Here is a 21,415-nt window from a genome sequence, read left to right as displayed (position 1 = left end):
TGACTTCCTGCCTTTTGGGCAGGGGGCTGGACTCGATGATCTCCCGAGGTCCCTTCCAGCCCTAATGTCTATGAAATCTATGAAATCTTTATCATTTCTGTGATGTGTTTTGTAGTAATTTGGGACTACAAAATTTAGAGACTTTTCTTATAAACTCATCTGTTACTACAAGAGTTTATATAAGAGAAGGTTTTGTTTTGGGTTTGTTTTTTTGGTCTGGGATACAGTTTTCAATTTTTTTTTTCCTTTAAAACCACACTATAGCCAGGAAAATCATGAGTTATCTGGAGCCACTTGAATGCACCTAAATGTAGTTTTGGTGGTGTTCAACCTGATCTGGCCCACAGTGCCTTGTCATCCAGCTTGTAAAACGCACCAAGGCTAGGGACAGACATTCAGAAAGCCTAAGCTTGAATTGATTCAATCTTTGCAGGTTAGTCTAACCTGCAGAGAGTGAATCGGTTTCCAAGTGGGTTTCCCTTTCTATTCAGGAAATGCAGGCACATGCCTGCAGTGGCTCAAGCCAGAAGTCCGGGCGTGCTAGAGCATGCCATCCCTTCCACAGTGGCTCCCTGACAGCAGGACCAGTCTCAGCACACAGGGCTGCCCAGCCCCGGAAGGGAACTCTTCCCCCTCCTCCCGCTCCCCCACTGCCATGGTGCTGGGAGGGAGGCCCTGTTTGGAGCTGGGGGAGGGGCTCTTTTCTCTCCTTTTCTGCCCCTGTAGTGAGGTGGGGAGGGGGGCTCTATGAGGCTGCCTAGCCCCAGAGGAGGACTTTTCCCCGCCACTCATCCCCCTTGGCAGGGAGAGGCTCTGTTTCATGCTGGGGGGAAGTCTTCCCTCTCCTCTTCCTCCTCCCCCCAGATCAGCAGTGGGAGTGCGGAGCTCAGCTGAGCAGAGTATGGGTGTGCGGGTGGGGGGTATAGTGACCCCCCACACACTTCCTCCATGGCATGCAGACCTCTCTGCCTGACAGCAGCAGCAGGCAGGGAGGTCAGGGTACTCATGCCTGGCACAGGTGCGACTCCAGCTACCGCTGCATGGGAGGAGGGAGCAGAGCCTGCCCCATTGCTAGGGTTCTGCTTCCCGTGCCTGCATCTCCAGCATTCACAGCAGGGGAAGTCCTGCATTGGAGTCTGCTGCTTCCCCTGTTCCCTGCTGTGCAGGTCTCCATACTCCACTGGGAGTGGAGGAAGCCCCTCCCCTTGCTCTTCTGCTCAGAGTCCAGTATAGGGCTCCCCCTCTGTGAATGTGGACCTGCAGGTGCAGCGCGGAGCCCCTGTGACAAAGGAAACTGGTGCTGTGCTGGGGGCAAGGAGTGCAGCCCTGTGCAGCCTGCTTGGCTGCTTCTATCCCCAGGGCTCCTGTGAATGTCTGCTGTACCATGTTATAGTAGACAAGATAAACTCTTACTATATGGTGGGATCTTTATAGAATGAGTAAGAGTGGTCTCTGCCCCAGAGAGTTTGCAAACTTAGCTTTGGACATAGTATAGTAAATAAATGAATGAAAAACTAATAGGGAGGTATAACTAGGGAAAGAGCAAAGGTTAGAATATGATCACAAAGCTTTACAGCTGCAAGCAGCTTTCCATGGCTGTGTTTTTGATTAGATAATTTTATTAAAGATGGCCAGTAAAATTTGCTTTTTCAGTTTTGTATTTTGTCTTTGCCCTTTAAAATACCATAAGTACGTTCTCCTTCCTTTTCCTTGCCCTATCCAAATGAATTTATTTTTTATATGTGCCTGTCTGTTCACTCCCACTACATCAGTGTGAGGGACCAGTTCTTCCTTATGGCACTCATGTAATCCCATATAGAACTGCATATGTGAGTACTTAACTACCCAGCATGTTTTGTATCCATATCCCACTTGAGAATCTGAGTGACGTGCTATATCTGAAAAGGATTTAGGTAGCTAAAATTGCTATATATTATCGTTATCATTGTTGTTGTCATTATTTTACAGCTACAGCCCATTTCCATTTTTACTTCCCAATATTCTGATTCTGACTGTGTTTTGTTATACTGTTCCCCAATGCATTTTATTAACTTTCTAGATTGTTGGTGAAATCTTGAAACTCAATGATGATCCTACGGTTCATGGTCTTGCCCTTCACCTCCCAGAAAATGCCTACAGCAGCAAAATATTAAGTGCATTGAAACCAGAGAAGGATGTGGATGGGTAAGCTAAGCAGTGAGATGAAACCCTAGCACACAAGTTTAATGGCTTTGTAAAATTGATTTTCCTCCAAGTGCTTTTCACTAATGGATTCTTCAGTCACTATATTTAGCTATACACTGTACTATTGAGATGTGGACAAAAGAATATTAAAAATCTAGGAAAAGATTAATGCTGAAGTCATCTTATTTGTGAAACACTCTCTTTATCTGTACACGTTGTAAACTTGAGGGGCCAAAACAAAATTCCAATTTTATTCTCTTCATTAAATTAAATATTTTGCAGTTCTTACTTTAAGAATTAACTACATTTTCTTAAGAAGCTCTAAGGTGAGATTCTTAGGTAGTATCTCCCTAGGTCTGGGAAGAGGGCTGCTGTTGTTTAAACTACCTTTGTACCCTTTACAATCAATCCACAGCACACTCATGTAACCACTAGGCAGAGGGGCTTGTGGTGTAATTTACATCCCTGGACCACTGTCTGAATTGTAGCACTTCCTTCTGGACAGTTTTTTGCCAGTTTCTCCGTACCAATTGTCTTGTGTTGTGTCACTTCATATGCCTGGAATGACATTCTTCTTGTGTGTTTAAATATACTCAGTCTCCTCTGAATTCTGTTAAACCCTGATGTTTTCACTTTTCTTTCATCAGGTATTGCCCCTTCCTTCCTTCCTTCCTTCTAAAAAGTCATAGATGATGTTTCTTCCTTCAGTTTGTTTCTTTTAATCCCACTGTCCCTTTCCTTTTTCTAAATCTTTCTCAATATTCTGTGTTTGTCCACTTGAATTGCAGAGTCAAAGAGTGCAATGCTTTAGAAATTAATTGTGAGCTATTCTTAGTCCTTTTATCCAGGAAATCTTTCTTTTAATGTAGGTGAAAGGTGAGACTTTATTTATTTTAAACTTTATTTAAAATAACCATCTTGCATAATTTCTGTTTGTTTCCATATTTTTCCCCCACAGAGTATCAGCTGTAAACTTAGGACAACTGCTGTATGGAGATGTTTATGACTGTTTACCTTATCCCACTGCCAGTGCTGTGATACAGCTTCTTGAAAACATAGGTAGGACATTCTGTCTTTCATGTGCCTGAACAAGACCTAAATTTAGTACTCCCAGAAAAAGTGGTTTTGTCTATAGACCTTAATAGTACTGACACGGTGACAGGGACTAAGAAAAGCTGCTGCAAATGAGTTCCATCACACTAAGGTCTCCTTTGATATCAAACTTTCATAAAAACAAATTGGTTTCAGTACAGATTCCAGTTAGGAGATCAAAGATGGGTTTTGGATAAAGCATCAACTCAGACAAATCAAGCTTTACCTTCCAGGTTTCAATGAACAGCTCTTTTTTGCTGAAATGAGTTTTGCATTAAATAGGTTTGAGCTAACTCTGTCTTTTGTGAAAGACAGTGTTAACTTAAAACAATATGTTCATTCAGAGCTAGACCAGGTCCTATTGTGCTTCAGAATTGTGGGGACAAGATTTTTTTACTGATAGGTAGATTTTAAATGAGATGTGGTAAAACACCTATCATGGATAAATGAATAAATTAAGGGATATGTGCAAAATCATATTTCCTTTGTTCCAAAAATGTATGCACAATGTTCACAGAATCAGACATTCACTTATGAGTCACTTGAAACACGCATTTGTCTGTTATCTCACGTGTAGTGTTTGGCCTCTTCAAATTTACTGTAAATCTGCTGGAGCTTGAAGGCGCTGTATTGAGTTCTAGCTTCTGCAAACCTTGTTACATAGTAAGGAAAAAAGTCAGAAGTCAATTTAAATGAATGTCTGTGAGTGAGCTCCCTGCACCAGTGGTTTGGTAGTAAATGTCTTACTGTTGCAGACAGTGCAAATGACCAATGGTTTGTATGTTATCAAGCAGATAGAACTATAGATGGAAAGAAGGTGCTACTGGTTGGAACTGCAGCACCTCTGGCAGCCTCTCTTCAGTGTCTACTTCAGAGAAAAGGAGCCATGGTTATGAGCTGCCAGTGGAATACGCAGCAACTTCAGAGCAAGGTAACTATCCTCTTTTCTAACATTGTAACACAATTCTTACAATTTAGGAAAGGAACTAAACCACACTTTGAAGGTTCAGGTTCATTCACAACTGTAATGCTTCAGTTCTGTCTTGAAGTTGGAATAAATTTTGAAACTGGTAGAGATTGTTACAGTTCATGAGCCTCTTTGTGCTTCACCGAAGATTTCAGTGGGGTATTTTATGGTATAATTTCTTAGGTACAGTAAAAGAAGTCAATGATAAACCACTTATTGGAGTTCTGGCATCTGCCACTTCAGTTCTGCTAATGACTTTTGGTCCCTTTATATGATGAAAGCTTTAAAAAGTAATATGGTAACTGTTCATGATTTCCATTTTAATTGTGTAATAATCTTGGCATTTGAAGAAATTGGTGTACAAGACAAAAACTTTATAGGACAAAATTTCAAATATTCAAATCCTTTTGATCATTAATATACTACATGGTGTTAAGAGAGCAAATAAATTTGAGGATCATTTGAGTTCAACCTTTCCTTCAAAATCTGCTTTTACTTCCTGGTTGAAGAGCAGGGCTGAGAAGGATATCTGGGGTTAGGAGCAAAGCTAGCAGGATCGGTCTTTGCAAAGAACTTCTGGAGGAGATTAAATCTAATCTTTTTTAGGAAATAGTACAGAAGGAAAACTATCCCCTCAACAGAGCTTGTTGTAATCCCAAAGGGGAGAGAAGCCCCACATTCCATGAAGTACACAAAGGTTCTTCTGTCAATCTGTTTTATTTGGGTGCCACTTTAGTATACAGCTAAAGCTGTGTTAACTGGCACCTTACAAGCCGGCATGCTCTGTTAACCAGCATGCCGGCTTATAAGGGAAAAGTGAAACCAGAAGTGCCTACTGTGACACTTCTGGTTTCACAGAGCCCTCATGGCCCAAGGGAAAGCAGTCTGCACTGCCAAGCCCCCACAGCCCGGGGGCATAGCAGGCTGTGCGGGTCCCCACTCCCTGTCCCTCGGGGCCCACAGGGCCTGCCCAAGATGCCTGTTCGGGCTGCTCTGTTATCTGGCATATTTTGTTATCTGGCACCCTCCATTCCCCATGCGTGCCGGATAACAAAGCTTTTACTGTAATAGTGATGGGTGGCAGTGTTACCTCTAAGACAACCAATGGCCAGACTCACAGCAGGGATCATCACAAAGTTCAGATGATTTATCTTCCTCTATTATTCAAAAGCTTGTAGCTCATTGAGACTAGAATGGACCTATTGTAATATAGGACTGTTTTTCAATTTTTTGAGATCCTAGGCTGAATATTGTGTTCCTATATATGTGTGTGCATACACTCTCTCGCACACAATTTAAAACCAGTTCTGCTTACTGATACACTTAAAATATAACTCTTTTCCATGTCCCTTGATGCAAAAAAGTAACCTGTTTCTTTGTCATGGCAATAGAACTGCTTACATGAAATAGCTTGAGAGCTAGTGAATTTCACGAAAGCATCTATTACTTGGGCAAAGAGAAGCAGGATCCTCTTCCTGGTATTGAGTGGTATGGAATAGCATTTACTGACGTCCATGAGTATAGGAGACTTTATGAAATGATCTCTTGGAAATCTGGAACATATTCTTAAATTTTTTTTAGAACTGTTAGCAAGGACTTGACAATTGCAATAAAGTCAAATTCCTTTTTCTAAATAATTTGGAACATTCAAGTAACAAACCCAGCTGAAAATATTTCTTAGTCTGTGGATAAACAGTTCTTGGATCTTGATTTTACTTTAGGTCTCTAGGTACCACTCTGTTTCAAACAACAATAAGCATTAAGTCACTGACTGGTGTTGAATTCAAGATGCAATGGGATGTGATGCATGATCCCAGCAATCACGCATGCCTGGCAGGAGGCGCGATTGTGGGATTGAACATCAGAGACCATTGTGCCATATTGCTGATGCGGGGGGAGCCCAGGACCCCAGTCTCTCTCGGCACTGGCAGATAGCAAGCTTGACTCCCTTCGCTCTCCTGGCTGGGAGCTCCGCTGAGCTGATTGGGGCTCCCAGCTGGGAGTGCAAGGGAGCCCTTGGCTCCAGTATACTCCTGAGCTGGGAGCACCATGCACTCCCCTGCTGCTTTGAAGCTAAAGGCTCCATGTGCTTCCTGCAGCTGGAAGTGCCTCTCAGCTGACTGGGACTCCTAGCCAGGGGAGTACATGGTGCATGGAAGCTCTGATCAGCTGGCTGGGGCTTCCGGCCACAGGACTGCATTATGCGCTCCCTTAGTTTAGACTCCTGATCAGCTGACCAGCATTTCCAGTCACCGGAGCCCACAGGAGTCTTGAAAGGGTCTCTGGTGTTCTTCAGAGTCTGGGAGCTCTGGCCACGCATTCAGTGAAGGTGCAATAGGAACCAACCACACAGTTATCACACTATTTGTGTAGTAAGTTGGTGGCTTTTTCCTTGTTTTATCATGCCAATTGAACTAACTTGTGGCCAGGTTACTACTTAATATATGATTGACTAGTTAAGTACATCTTAAATGTAACATCCATCGGGGGGCCTTAGAGAGAGACATGTAGTAGCCCAGGTTTTTGTTTCCAGTTTTTACATTTATTGTGCATTCTATAGAGAGCAATCCTCAAAGTGTTTCTGAATACGTGCCACAAGGTGGCAGCCAGCTCAAAAATATAATGTGAAATGTTGTGTTTTGGATTTAAGGCCAGAATAAAAAAAAGGAAAATATATTTTGCATTTAATTGAACAGCTGTGGTGTTTAGAAACTTCTTCTTTGACAAGTTGGTATTTTTACAGCTGCTGATGTTATTGTTAGAGCTGTCTCATTTTTATGTTTCTAAGTGACGGGCAACACTTTTGAAAATATAAACTTCTCTCAACCAGAGATGCACTTCTTAACTTAAATCTGGTTCTCCTTATCTTATTTTTTATTAATCTTGTCTTTTTTCTTCATATCTTGTAACAAAATTGTGCAATGGTTCCTGGAAGGAAAGTCCATTTTTCCACAATGTGGAAAAATATAAAAGACTTTGGGGACTAGGTGAGATTGTCCACCTGCTCTCATAATCTATAATCTGTACACTGTTTAAAAATCTATTTTCTGCCCTCCAGATCCTTTCCTATTGTCATGTATTAGTGTCTAGCATTCCCTGTGGCCTATTTATTTCATCACTGATCTGTTAGGAAACAGAGTTCCAGGCCCAAGCAGAAGAAAATTGAGGTTTTACACATCAGTCTTCTCATGTTCATTTTAACTTTTGTCCATAAACCTGTAGGTTTTTACTTTGCCTGCAACTGTAATCAGTAAGGCTGTAGGGAAATTTGTACTAGTCTTCCTCAGCTGCAAGTTTGAAATACTGTGTTACTTGGGCAGCAACCCTCAGTGTTTCCATAAATTTGGTCAAATGTGGCTGGGTAAGCAGCACCTTATTCTACTTCATGTCCAGAAATCTTCACCTTGGTCATGATCCCTGAGAGTTCCCACAGTGTGTTCAAGTCAAAGTATGCTGGCTTGAACATACTTTTGCTGCTGGGCCACTAGAATTGACTCTATATATAGACATAAATGTCAAATACTATGGTTGCAATTGAAGACGCACACCTGTTAGTAGTTCCTGCCTTCTCTTTTGTCTTCAGAATCTCTGGGACATGTTTTTGAAAGTGTGGTAAAATGCAGTTTGTGCATCCAAAAGCCTTTTTCCCCCCTTTCCATTAAGTGACTTTATTGGTGCACGTGCAAGTTACTCAAAGCCTACAAATATGCATTAAAATTTGCACAAAATGTAGTAAGACAAAATATTTAAAACATTCATGCTTTGAATCTTCTGCCTTCCACATGTGAAAGTTTACTATAACATCCAATGTCATATGCAAACATTTACTGCTATTGGAGTTCCTTTGCTGTAGTAGGTTAAGCTCTGCATTGTAATAGATAGAATGGAAAGACACATTACAGTCATCTGCCTTAGTGATAATTATGAAAAGTGTTCTGTTTTATATATTTTTTTTCAAAAGAGATTCATGTGTCTACTTTCACTAGACCTTGAATGGTAGGTTGAAGAGGAAGCTGACGTAAATTGTATTTTAACCAGGCATAAGTTGGATATCGGATATAGCTCAGGGGTGTCAAACTCACCCTCCTGGATGAGTCACTGGGCAGGTTTGCAGGTTGGATCGGGACCAACCCCCTGTGCCATTAGCAATGCCCATAGCACACGGTCCAGTTTACATACTGCATGCAACATGATCCAGACCTGTTCCAGGGCTTGCAATACATGTGATGTGCAGGCTGGATCTAGCACTGCATACAGTGCAGGCTATCCAAGGTGTAAGCTGTGTGTGGTAACTGGTGATGAGACTGTCCCCATGCACTGACTCCAGTGCACAGAGGTGTCCTGGGGCCCATTCCAGACCAGAGCCAGTGCACAGGACTGGTCTGGCATGGCAATGCATGTAATCCATGCCCTAGGCTGATGCTCTGCTGTATGCCCCATGCATAGGGTAACTATATGGGACAATGTGAAATCCAAAATGCTGCCTGCTCCTGCCACTTCCCCTCCAGTGCTGCAGGGAGTCAATGGTCCCTTAATGAGCCATTGTTCTTTACTTCACAGGTGTTAACAATCACCTGTGAAGTAACAATTAGTGTTACAACTTCCTATTTCAGTTTCTACTGCTCAGCCGCCAAGCCAAAGGTAGGTGCTGGGGACACTCATATTAATTTTCACCTTAGGGACAGGACTAGCCTCTGAAATCAGGAACTGTCCCAGTCAATCTGGGACTAATGGTCACCCTACCCATACGGCATGTAGAGACAGTCCAGTGACCCATGACCCGTGGGCCATATGTTTGATGTCCCTGATATAGCTTATCTTTAGTGTAATTGTTTTTTTCGTGTTTTCACTGATGCAGATATACAAAACAAATTGAAGTTGATTGAAAAAGTGGAAAATTCTCATGAATTTTAATAGGTTTCAGATCATGGCACATGTCTGATCATACTCCCTCCTTGCAGGAATGTTTTGAGAGATCAGTTTAGTATGGGTGTAGCTTCTTAGGTTTTGTGTACACCAGGAAAGGTTTGCTAGAATAATTATACTGGCAAGCCCTCCTACTGTAGTCAGCATCTACTACTAAGCAAAAACATGCTTTGGCTGGCATAGCTCATACCACTTTCCTGAACAAAATAAGCTTATAATGCCAAAGAGTTCTTCTTTGGCTGGTATGAATTCATGCGTACTAGAACTTTTGCCAGTATAAAGCTTGTCATTTCAAATTCACCCTCGTTATATTGACAACAGATCCTAGTATAGATTTGGTATAAGATTGCCAATTGCAGACAATTGCCACCTATGGGAATATTTATTTATTTGTATGGAAGACAGCAACTGAATGACAGAACAAGGAATGTTTTAAGTTAACTAGTTCCCTGGTACTACCGTTGTTACCTTAAGTGTTACTCGGAAGCTTTCCAAAGATCAGAGCTAGGTGCCTGGTTTTTTATTTAATAGGAGTTAAGTTCCTGTTATTTATGTCTTTGAAAACTTTCTCCTTAGGTATTAGCTTTTATACTGCTTTTTTGAAGCTTGAAACTGTTGTTTTTCCCTGTCCTTGGAAAAAAAAGAAATTGTGTTAAAGTGTACATTTTTAATTGCCCTGTGAGAGTAGAGTGCTTATATTTGACAGTAAAATTCCCATTTGTAAGAATTTTAGGAATAACGGCCATAAGTCGACTGAGAGTAGGTTCAGGCTGGACATCAGGAAGCACTACTTCACAGTCAGGGTGGCTGGGATCTGGAACCAACTTCCAAGGGAAGTGGCGCTCGCTCCTACCCTGGGGGGTCTTGAAAAGGAGGCTGGATAATCACCCTGCCCATGGCACATTCTTTCCTGCCCATGGCAGGGGGTTGGACTTGATGATCTGCTCGGGTCCCTTCTGACCCTACCAACTATGAAACTACCCAGTAGGGAGTAAGAAGAAAGGTCTGCATACATGCAAGCATTTCACCACGTGCAAAATTTTTTCAGTAATATAGGTGACTTATGGCTTTTAGCTGTCTAGATCAGAGGTTCCCAACCACTGTGCTGTGACCTGGTACCAGGCCACAAAGGGGTGGTTGCAGGGTCATGGCACGAGCCCCCCGCTCTGACCCCCATTTGTCTGCCTAGGCGAGTGGCTTCTGCTGCCAAAAGTCATATGGGGTTAAAGCTGGGCTGCAGGGGAGCCCCAGGAGGGAGGCAGCTAGATCCACATGCCCTGTCCCACTTCTGTGCCAGTCTGCAATATAAAAAAGGTTGGGAACCACTGATCTAGGTTGACTTATAAGGCAGGGGTCCCAAACTTATCAGGCCCTGTGGGGTGGATGAACGGCTTGGGGCTGGCCAACAGACTGGCCCACCACCCTACATGCCAGATCCAGCATGTGTCTTAAGCTGGCTTGGCTTAGGTACTGCATTCAGCACACAGCACTCATGGCATACGAGTCAATTCAAAGATCCATGGGCAGCAGCGCTGTGGGCCACGTGACAGGGCTTGCATGTTGGATCCAGGCTGTGGACTGTATCTTTGACACCCCTGTCATAAGTTATTGTAAAGACTGCCATGACTCAAAGTTTGACTTGCCAGCAGCAGTCAAATCTTTAAAAGCAAGACTTCCCTTGCTGCCATTTGCATATTCAAAGGGACAATTTTAGTATTCCTGTTTAAATTATTTTTATTAAAGTTTATATAAGTAACTGTCTTATTCTGCTCTTCTCCCTTACTCATTTTTTTTTATTTTTTTGGGACAGTGAACAGCTTACCAAGATTTTTCTTAATTTTATTTTGTGTTAACTTGATTTTATCTATTGTTTTAGCTGTCTTACCACAGCTGTGCAATGTCCTTATACACTCTGTATTTTTACATAAAGTCGTAAGTGGACACATTCATGTTTCAAACAACTCTAACGTAACCATGTAAAATTGCTATATAGATATACTGTCCTGGTTATATTGTTTTATTGTATATGTAAAATGGATTATGAAGATAAAGATTGGTACAGTCGCATTTACTTTCTGTGAGAAGACTTAATAACATAGTTTTAAAAAACATCTCATTTTGCACCCCTTATTTAAAAAGACAAATCTCTTCCACTGATCACATGTAATGGAAAAGAAAATGGAATGTATTTAGTTAATATTGTGTGTTTATTATTTTTCTACCAAGGTTTTCAAGCTATTAACATTTGTGTCTGATTATTTTTGTTTTTTAAATCTTAAAGTGTTCTTCTCTGAGCTTTGGTGCCATGATCTACATAAATTGGGTATGTTTATATTGCAATCCAGAAGCATGGCTACAGTTTATATAGACCCAAATTTACTTTTAATTAGCCAACTTCGGTTCCAAAAGCAGTGCAGCTGCAAGCAGTACAGGGTTTGGCAAACCCACGTGAAACCTGGGCTAAATTCTTAGGTATTAAATAAATACAGTGCGTGCATTTACTGAACTGTATGTTATCATGGCTATTTCCACTATCAGTGCCTGACCTGGCTAGTTTTTAGTTTGACTATTCATATACAAACTTTAGTCCTTCCTCCTGGATTGCAGCACAGACACCCATAAACAGCCTGGAAAATGCACCGGAGGTAAATACGTACAGTATAGAGTGTGGCTTCCTTTAATCTCCAGAGTGATTTGCATCCACAATATGTAAGATAGGAGATAACAGGGAAGAACAGGTGGTGTCTTATTGGCAATATGAGCACATAATTATTTCTTTCTCAATTTTACCTTTGGATAAAAGGTTGGACGTTGTCATTATGGACATAACCAGTGTAATGGAGGCTGGTACGTGTTTCAGATGTAATAGGGGTTTTGTAACTTTCCAGAGATCAATGAAAAGATCACAAATGCCATGTGGGAGTCAACATTTTTGCTTATTAAGTCTTGGAGCTTACTGGTCCTAGAATACTGTAGTTGTAGTACACATTTTTACAACATGATATTATGCAACGTTCTGTAGTAAAATAGCCTATTTTTATCCCTCTTTCTATTAGTGACAACTAATTGAAATCATGAGTCTCTCTTTCTTCCTTTTTTTTTTAATGGACATGTATTAGTCAGTGCATCTTTTAATCATGCTACAGTACAACCCATACTGGAGGGACAATACTGCCTCTGTGTTCTGTGGAAAACAATGAGCACTCTGCTGACAAATACTACGGTGTTCTTTCTTCCTTCTCCCTGCACCATATCACCTCTTAAAAAACTGCTGGTGTTCCAAAATAATCAAACACCTGTAGATGCACCTGGAAGAAAATCTAAGTAAGGAAAGTATAATTTTGGAAAGCACATGCATGTGTGTTTTCTGAACTTGGCTGATGAAAATTTCAAATCAGTTTCTCCTGTTCCCCTCCCTGCAAATACTGAAATTTAAATAGTACTGTTTTAGACACGTGAACCCATGTCTTAATTAAACATATTTCTTTTGCATCTTAAATTCAGTGATCTTTCTTTGGTTGGTTTAAAATGGCTTTTGTAGAAAGCAGTTTCAGCTGCAGGGAAATGAAATATTTTTCCAACTCTAACAGCAAAAAGGTTTTAAAATTATTTAGAATTACAATTACTCCATATCATTACCACTGAATGTTTGGCTTTGGTGTGTGTATCATTACTGTTATTTTAACATTTAGTCTTTTGTCTTGGGAATGGGTGGTTCTTTTTAATCTGCTTTTACTTATATCTCATTGGAGGGAGTTGTATTTTATTATGAGGTAAGGTTTCAAATTATTTCTTGGCACAGGTCTTCCCAAATGAAAAATCTGCCAAGGAGAATGCAAGATTCTACTTGAAAACTAGCCTATGGAGATCTTTACATGTCTTTTTATTGCTTTTTGTGTTATACATTGTTTTATACAATGCTTGTCATTTTTTCCATTATGAAATAAATAATCAAATGTGGTGTTTTTAGTAATTTGACTGTATATAATTGGTTTATCCCACAGCTGCATATTAACACTTGTCAATATTGTCTTGGCCTTTTGGTAACAATCCTGTGTAGCATCTGTGTTTAATCTGATGCGCTCTGTGTCCAGGGACTACATGGTACATTTACAGTGGGGTGAGGCTTGGTGATTTCACAGGTCTTTTCCATCTCTAATGTCAGATTTATTTCTGATTTAGGAGATTAGTCCTCACCATGCCTCCAAGCTTTTCCCAGTGATTTATAAGCAGTCAAGAGAACAGATTAGGGAAAAGAAAAAAGGAAAAACTTATGTGAAGTGAAACTTAAATGTCCTGATGGGGTTTATGTAAACCTCTTTTCAGAGCCTCTCAACTTTGTGTAAAACAAATATTTAACTTTCAGTGGGATCAATCTGTCAGTCAGATTTATAGAAAATTAATTGTATTTTAACTTTTCCATTTTAACAGTTAAAAGGCTTTAAAACATGTTGCATATTTCAGCTTTTAGTTTTCTTAAGAATTTTTTTAAAAGCTTGCAAGTGTATTTTCCTTTATTACAGAGGAATTTTTATTTTTTGCTTTCTCTTTAGGATGGGGAAAAGAAATCAGTGGGAGAGGGGGTATACAGATGTGTATAAATCATCTACACACTGGAAAGTAGTCTACTACATATGACATAACTACATACATATGAAAAAATCCATCTTTTTTTTAATATATATTTACAGATATGTATGACATTGGCCGCCCAAACGGCTGTTAACATTGGCTACAAAATTTATTGCATTATACTTGTTAAGGGTTTGCAGTGTTATGATCTGTAGTCATAGAAATGCGAATGTTTAGTCGGGTCAACTGTTTTTCAACTTTGTAATTGCATATGACAGAATTGATCAAATAAATCAGTTGAAGTTTTTTCAGAATTGTTAGTGTTTATGGGTTGTTGCAGTAATGTATACAGGTCACAACCAGTTCAGGACTCAGAATGCTTAGCACCGTGTAAATGTGTGGTTCATGTTGGTCTCTATTCCAGTAGGATGCGAGTTTGGTGTTATGTATCTGAATTATAATGGCTACAGAATTGATCTTTATTTTGGTTTGGAAAAGATTGGATTCCTGTAACTTGGGCAAAACTCACTATTTCCTACAATAGCACAATGCTTATTTCATAGCGTGTTATCAGTTACCAGCTGTGACAAAAGATCAGATGAGTAGACAAACTTTATGAGTAGATGAACTCTGGTTGTAAGCTGCAGATGAAAATTCTTGTAAATAGTGCTTTGAAGCCTGTCTTCACAAAGGGACATAGATGCACCAAAAGTGAGTATTTCTGTCCCTAAAGTCAGGCATCTGGCTGTAGAAGTGGAATCCACAAACCTAAGTAAGGCATCTACATTCCAGGTATTTGAAATGGCAAACATTAAGTGCCTAAGGATGGGATTCACAAATACCAACTAGCTGAATGGGAAAGGGGACACCAGCCAATAGAGGACTGAAAGGAGTGGAGTTTTTCAGAAACCCCCCTGCTCTCTGTGCCTATGTTAGACTAGGATTTAGAGCTTGAGACTTAGGCTTAGACATAGCCACATAAGTATCCCTTTGTTTACAGGTTACTGGGTCTCTTCTGACACGGTTACCAGAAGAAGAGTTGTTCATTTTTTCATAGAAAGATCGCTTCCAGAAAAAGGGAACTCTGGGTTCTGTTCTTGCCTCAGCCTGGAGAGGGACTGTGATGGGAAGCGGCGGGGGGAGGGTTAAAATTCATATCTGCTGTCTTCCAAAGAAGCCTGGAAACTGGGGGACCTTAGGTTCTGGTCCTTGTTTTCAGGGCTGTTTTTGTATTTTGTATTAAATAATCTCATTGGATAAAATGTGTAAACCTGTTTACAAGAAAAAACTAGACCCATGAAAAGAAGATAATGAAAAAGACCTGCAATTACCCGATTTTATTGAGTCTCTGATTAGGTAAGCCTGTTTTACTCCTTAATAAGGTCTATGGCACATACAGACCATTTACCAAATAAAATCTACCTGATCATTATGCTGGAGGGAAGACATTTACATCCTGAGTTTACACGCTTCCTTTACTGTCTTTCACTTCATTTGCAATATAGGCATGTCTGTCCAATTAAGGGAGGAAGTGTATGTTCTGTACTACTATTTTTTTATGGAGAGATACAGTTTTGAAATCTTAAAAGAAAAATGCAAGGAATAAAAATAAAAGCCTGAAGCCAACTGAACTGCACAAAAAAAGCCTTGGTAAACCTACATCAAATTAAATTATTCTTTTCTATTCTAGTACTTAAATGTAATAGATGAGCTAATGGACTGTCTAATTGATGTATCCTTGAAGAAAAGTTAGGACTGCAGTTGATTTATAATTGCACTCAAGAACATTTCCCAAGTTGATCAGAGTAACTTGTCTTGTGGACAGGAAGCAGTCATTTCCTAAAGCAAGCATCACCGACACCAAAGCAAAACATTATACCTGAAATCAACTTCCTTTAGCAAACAGTATTGCACAGAAGGACAAAGTTTTAGTTGCCAGTTTAGAAACTAGGATTTTCATTTTATTGACTCCACAAGAGAGCTTAGTACCACTATATATCAATAAACAACCTCCCACCTCTCCCCACCCCAGATTACAGTAGAGCCTAATGTCACTTCCTTACTAGTTTTTCGTTTCATGTATATGTGTGTGTGTAGATAGATATATTTAGCAGGACTCTCTTAATTTTTTAAAGAATAATCATCAGTTGTTCATTTTCATAGTATTTGACCATGTTTAAAATAACTCACTGGAAAACTACTCTAAAAAACCCCAGAAGTATAGCCTAGGATAAGTATAAAAACTAACAAAGTTTTGTCTGCACGTATAACTTTTCAGACCATGTTCTCAAGTCATAACTAACATCTTTACAGTTTAAAAATAGCAATCCAAATATTAGGATGCATAGAATGATTGCAAATGCAGGAATATATTTAGAATTAATGGTTCAGTCTCACTGGGAATTCTAACTCCATCACTCATTGTCCAGTCTTCAAAGGGATATTGCAAAATTAGAGGGACAGAGAATAACAAAAAGAATTATAGGGATGGAAAAAAATTCTTGTGACTATAAACCAAAAAAAAAATTAGGTACTTTATCTTTGAAAAGAAGACGGTGAGAGGACAAGATAAACGTAATGAATGGGAAATGAGCATAGTGCAATTGAAAGGCAGAAAATTCAAAACTAAAGCCACTTACAATATGCGGCAAACCTCTGAAACCTTTGGGGTTACAATTGTTGTTGAGTCCTGATAACATTTACAGAGGATGTTTACAACTATTGTGCTACTATAGGAGTCAGTAACAAAAGATTTTAGAAGGAATGCTGATACCCCATACTTTAAGGCTTTAGTCAACTGCTAGACTACTATGTGTTAGGTGAGACCTGCATTGGAATCACATTTTTCTACCTATGCCTACTGTAGGGTTCTTGTGCTTTCCTGTGGAACACGTCAAATCTAGCCAGTATTTATCCACTTCAGCATCCTGTGGCTAATTGCAAATTTGGTTTCTTATTGCAATTACTCCTCCCTGTGTTCATGTAGTCTTCTGATAAAAGAAGTGCTAAGTAAATGTGTAAATGGGAAACCTCCAATGGAAAATCCAGGGAGATACAGAAAAACAGCCTCATGTTCTTTAGTGCTGTGTATTTTGGGTATGGTATGGGATGAGATGTAAAAATTAGACCTAATTAATTAATTAAAAATGCTAAACATCTGAAAGATGGTGCTTCTCAGGAGTCTGGGGATTTAAAATGATTATCTTTCAAGATTCTGTTTTCAGCAAACACTTTTGTATTTATAAATTCTAACACAAAGCTTTAATCTAATAAATTTATTATTTGACAGTTACTGCCTTGTCGGGCTGTTGTGCACTCTTAAATGACTCTGAGTTTAGACAACTGTTGTGTTTAGAAAGCCAAAAGGTAGTGCATTTAGTGGAAAATGAAAAAAATAATATGAATTTGGAGTTGCTAAGACTTAGATTTTGCAAAGGTATTTAAGCAGCTTGCCGCTGGATACATCCACAGGTTTGTGCAAGACCCACTGAGGCAACAGGGGTCATGAGACAACGCCTTGTCATAAGTTGTAGTCTTGCAAAGATCTCAAATCTAAATCAGATTGTCAGCTATTTCTCTGGCAAATAATGTTCTCCCACACTAATTCCTTATTCCAGTCCCTGAGGAAGGTTAGACCTTTCTTGTCTTTTCTATGGAGAAGACAACATTTTTAGCTTTTACCATTTCTACGACAGTCATCGTCTCCTCCCCTCTTGGACACTGGTTTTTGCTAAAAACTATGGACTTGTTGGAATGTTCAATGCTTATTTCTTGGCAGAAATGTCAAGGATTGCATCAGTACAAAGGCAGGACTGCATTGATGCAAATTTGACAGAAAGAGAGGCAGGAGTAGTGTCAGTCACAAGTCAGTTTGTGACACTTGCCATTTATTTACATTTCTGTGTATTCTTCTGTTCCTCAATATTTTCTGTGTTCACTTCTTATTGCAGTTCAGGGCTTTCCTTTCCCCTTTACTGTATCTTTATATGTCTGTCTGTGCTTGTGATGTTTTTTTCCTTTTCTTATGTAGATTCTTATAATTGTTACAGAACTCCACTAGAGATGGGGAGATAGGGCAGAAAGAAAATAGCTCATGTTTTTTGTCTATTGTTAAAATTTTTTCCCTCATCCTGTGTATTGTTCTTCATTCTATTAATCTTAGCCCAATTGTTTCAATTAATAATCATGAATTAAGAGAAAAATTCTTTAGTTGAAATTCTTTGAGGGAATTATTACTGTATGTTCTTGCCTTTTGCTTTCACATTTTGTTTTGCCACTTTCATGGGTCCAGTTTTAGCTAGTTTTGGTTAATTTTTACTAGTCTGGATTTATTTTATTCATTTCTGAAAAAGGTGTTTGCTGGCTAATTATTGAATACTTGGACTATTTAGAATGTTATTTTTTCAGTGCGTTAAATATTCCTAATTCTGTAATGTTTTCATTTTGGTTATTCATAGCTGCATCAGGCAGATGTGATGGTGATAGGTAGCAGCAAACCAGAAGAGATTCCGGTCAGTTGGATAAAGCCTGGAACTACCATTGTTAACTGTTCTCATGACGTTTTATCAGGTAAGAGTGGTTAAAATCGAATAGCATTTTAAAGAAGAATATATACAACACATTGCTGCAAAAATTACACATTTGTAACAGTGCCCATAAAAATCAGTGCATATAAATTGTGTGCGTTTGTGTGTGTACGTAATATTTTTTCGTCCTTCATTTACCTGACATTTTTGAGGAAGGGATTATTCAACAGTTGATGCAAAGACTGGAAAGGATCTCCTGGGTCCCTTGATCCAGTCTCCTGTTCTATCGCAGGTATCAGTTATGGGTTTTCCTCATAAAATTACTGAGTTCCATCTTAAGTGGAGTTTATTTCCACCTGTTTTACCACTATAGTGCTACAGCTTAAGTAGCTAGTCTGTCTCTGACATATTTACTCTTCTGATGTGTATATATCAGAATCCTTCTCAGTTTTTAGGTTTTTGTTATTGTTGTTTTGTTTTTTGGCCAAACTCTTCTGATGTCCACTTGTCAAGACTCACCCCTTTTCTAGTCAACATACTAGTACCATTTGTAAAAAAGGCACTGCTTTTTTTTTGTGAAAGATATCTTATGCCCTAGGATCTCATTTGCCTTTTTCACAACTGCATGTTTTGGCAGGCCATTGACATCCTTTGATCACTGTAGCAAGACATTAAGGTGCCTGCTACTCCCAGAGCAGAGGCACATGTGTGGGTTGCTAGAGCCACCGCCAGGAGTCAGCTGACTGGAAGGGGTAGGGCCTGGCACATAAACCCCAGGGCTGAGGCCAGGAGGGCAGTTCCCCGCTAGCAGCCAGGGAAGAAGGAGCTCTGCCGGAGCAAGCAGAGGGGAGAAGCCTGACTGCATGAGCAGCTCCTGTTTGCTGTAATGGGGTAGAGAATTCCCTGGTGGGGATTGAATGATGTTTAGAGATTTTATGTTGTAGCCCAGGGGCTTGAGTTTTCTGTTTACTGTTTATACCAGTGGTTTGGGTGAGGCTATTAGGGGTTGGAGGAGGCTTCATAGGGGATTCCTGGTGGCGTGGGGACCCCAGTGCCAGAGAGGGTGCAGCATATTGTGGGGTGCACTGACCCCAGCCCCAGAGCGAGAGGGGGCAGCAAGAAGCCCCCAGAGCAAGAGGGGGCAGCGGAGCACCAGGAAGGCACAGAATGAGACAGAGTGAGACAGGGCTGTAGAAAGCCCAGGGGAGACAAGGGGAGGGCCAAATTACAAGAAGGTCCAGATCAAACCACGTCAATATCATCAGCAAGGCATGGGCTGCGGTGTAGGAGAGGAAGAAGGAGCCGCAGATAGTGCTCCCTGCCACTGGGGCAAATAAATGGGCAGCCTACCACTAGTTAACATCTATTAATTAATCAAGATCAAGGCATGGCAGGCGAGAAGGCACGCGGTTGGCCCATAACAGGAGGGTGGAGTCACCAATAGACAGACTCCAGTAGAGACACTCCTGTCACAATTGCACACAAAAGGCCTTCCTTCTCAGTCGCTTCCAACCGATGAATTCACAAGTTTATTAGTGAAGTTAGTGTTAGTTCCTGACTTGATAACCTTGTATTTTTTTTTATTATTGACTTCCATCCCATTTCCACTTTTCCGGTTCTCTGGGTTGTCCAGTTCCTTCTTTTATGATATTCTTATCCTCCCATCTGTTAACAATACCTCCCAACACTGTCAGGAAATTTCGTCAGCATACTCCTAGGTCTTATGCTAAAGCCATTAATGAAAATATTAAACAAGAGCAGCCCCAAAACTGATCCTTGAGGAACTCCATTAATAGTTTTCCTTCAGTCTGATGTTTCCCCTTTCAGCCCTTCTTGTTGCCATCTATAACCCCTTCCTTGCTCAATTTACAATTTCTCTGCTAATCTTCACCTTTTCCAGCTTCCATAATAGTTTTCTGTGTGATACTTCATCAGATGCTTTTCTGATGTCCAAATAAATGAACTCTACTGTATTTCCTTTGTCTAGAACATTTGTTATCATGAGTAGATTAGCATAGCATGATCCAGTATTGATAAACTCAGATTATAAACATTTTTTTTCCATTTACCTCTTTATCTTTAATTTTATTCTTCAAAATTTGTTCTAAAGTCTTTCATACTGTTGAAGACAGACTAATGGGTCTGTAGTTGCTGATGTCCCTTTTTCCCCGTCCTAAATATAGGTACTACATTTACGAACCTCTTATGATAGTTACTGTTAATTGACAGATCTCTTTAAATACTTGCTACCGGACCTGCACTTCCATGTTCCAGTTCTTTCAGAATTCTCTATGGAAATTGGGTACATTTGGGCTCATTAATGAAGTTGAGTTTTGCTTCCACCTTATTTTTGGTTATTTCCGTTTCCTTACCTTTATTACTCTGTAACGTGTTCAACCTGGGGCAGCCAAGTCTCCCCCTGTTTAGTACTTTATCTAATTCAGCTTTTTGCATACAGTAAAGGATAAGAAAAAAAATGACAGCTTAAAACTGAGCTAAAAGAATCAGCTAGAACAGAAAAGTCAAATCTCTAATAGCAGTGTTCCACCTTGCAGTTGCATTTACAAAAGGAAGAACCCACATCAAAAAAAGAATGACTTTAAACATCATTTAGTTTATTTAAAGTTTGTGTGTGTTCCCTAAGAAAAAGATCCTATAGCATATTATACAAAATGGCATTACAGAAATTACTGTAAGCGATGTATAGTGCATAACGTCCTTGCCATAGAATTCTGAAGTTCTCTAGAAAGGACTAATGAGGAGTTGTCCATTTTTTCTCAGAAAAATAAAAAGATTTCCTTGGCCTAAATAAAAAGTCCACGCAAATGTTTTATTTGTTATTATGATTAGTATCAGAGAAGAGCTTTAATGCTTATCTACCTACAGCTCTCTCCTGCAAACACTGTACATGAGTAGCAGTGCAAATGTGAGTACAGTAGTTCTATTGAACGGGATCATAGAATCATAGTAGTAGGGTCAGAAGAGACCTTGTAGATCTTCAAGTCCGACCCCCCCACCTGGGCGGGAGAAAAACTGGACTCAAATGAGTCCAGCCAAGTAGGCATCAAGCCTCTTCTTAAAGACCCCCAGGGTAGGAGCCAGCACCACTTCCCTTGGAAGCTGGTTCCAGATCCTAGCCGCCCTGACT

At 40.0% G+C, this 21,415-nt stretch overlaps 1 protein-coding gene across 4 annotated transcripts in view; it reads left to right on the top strand.

The window, feature by feature from the left end:
* MTHFD1L (methylenetetrahydrofolate dehydrogenase (NADP+ dependent) 1-like) overlaps positions 1–21,415 on the top strand; it is a 276,586-nt gene that overhangs the window by 13,143 nt on the left and 242,028 nt on the right. For 3 of the 4 annotated variants that reach the window (XM_019550076.1, XM_019550078.1, XM_019550080.1), the window contains exons 4-7: positions 2,060–2,184; positions 3,143–3,243; positions 4,068–4,207; positions 18,199–18,310. In XM_019550076.1, coding sequence (XP_019405621.1) covers positions 2,060–2,184; positions 3,143–3,243; positions 4,068–4,207; positions 18,199–18,310 — 478 coding nt within the window. The remainder of the gene's footprint in view (positions 1–2,059; positions 2,185–3,142; positions 3,244–4,067; positions 4,208–18,198; positions 18,311–21,415) is intronic. The other variant, XM_019550079.1, reaches the window with a different exon arrangement.

The sequence above is a fragment of the Crocodylus porosus genome, unplaced genomic scaffold (assembly GCF_001723895.1).
Source record: "Crocodylus porosus isolate Cpor-Errol unplaced genomic scaffold, CroPor_comp1, whole genome shotgun sequence".
NCBI classification, from domain to species: domain Eukaryota; kingdom Metazoa; phylum Chordata; order Crocodylia; family Crocodylidae; genus Crocodylus; species Crocodylus porosus.
This window is presented reverse-complemented; position numbering and strand designations above follow the sequence as displayed.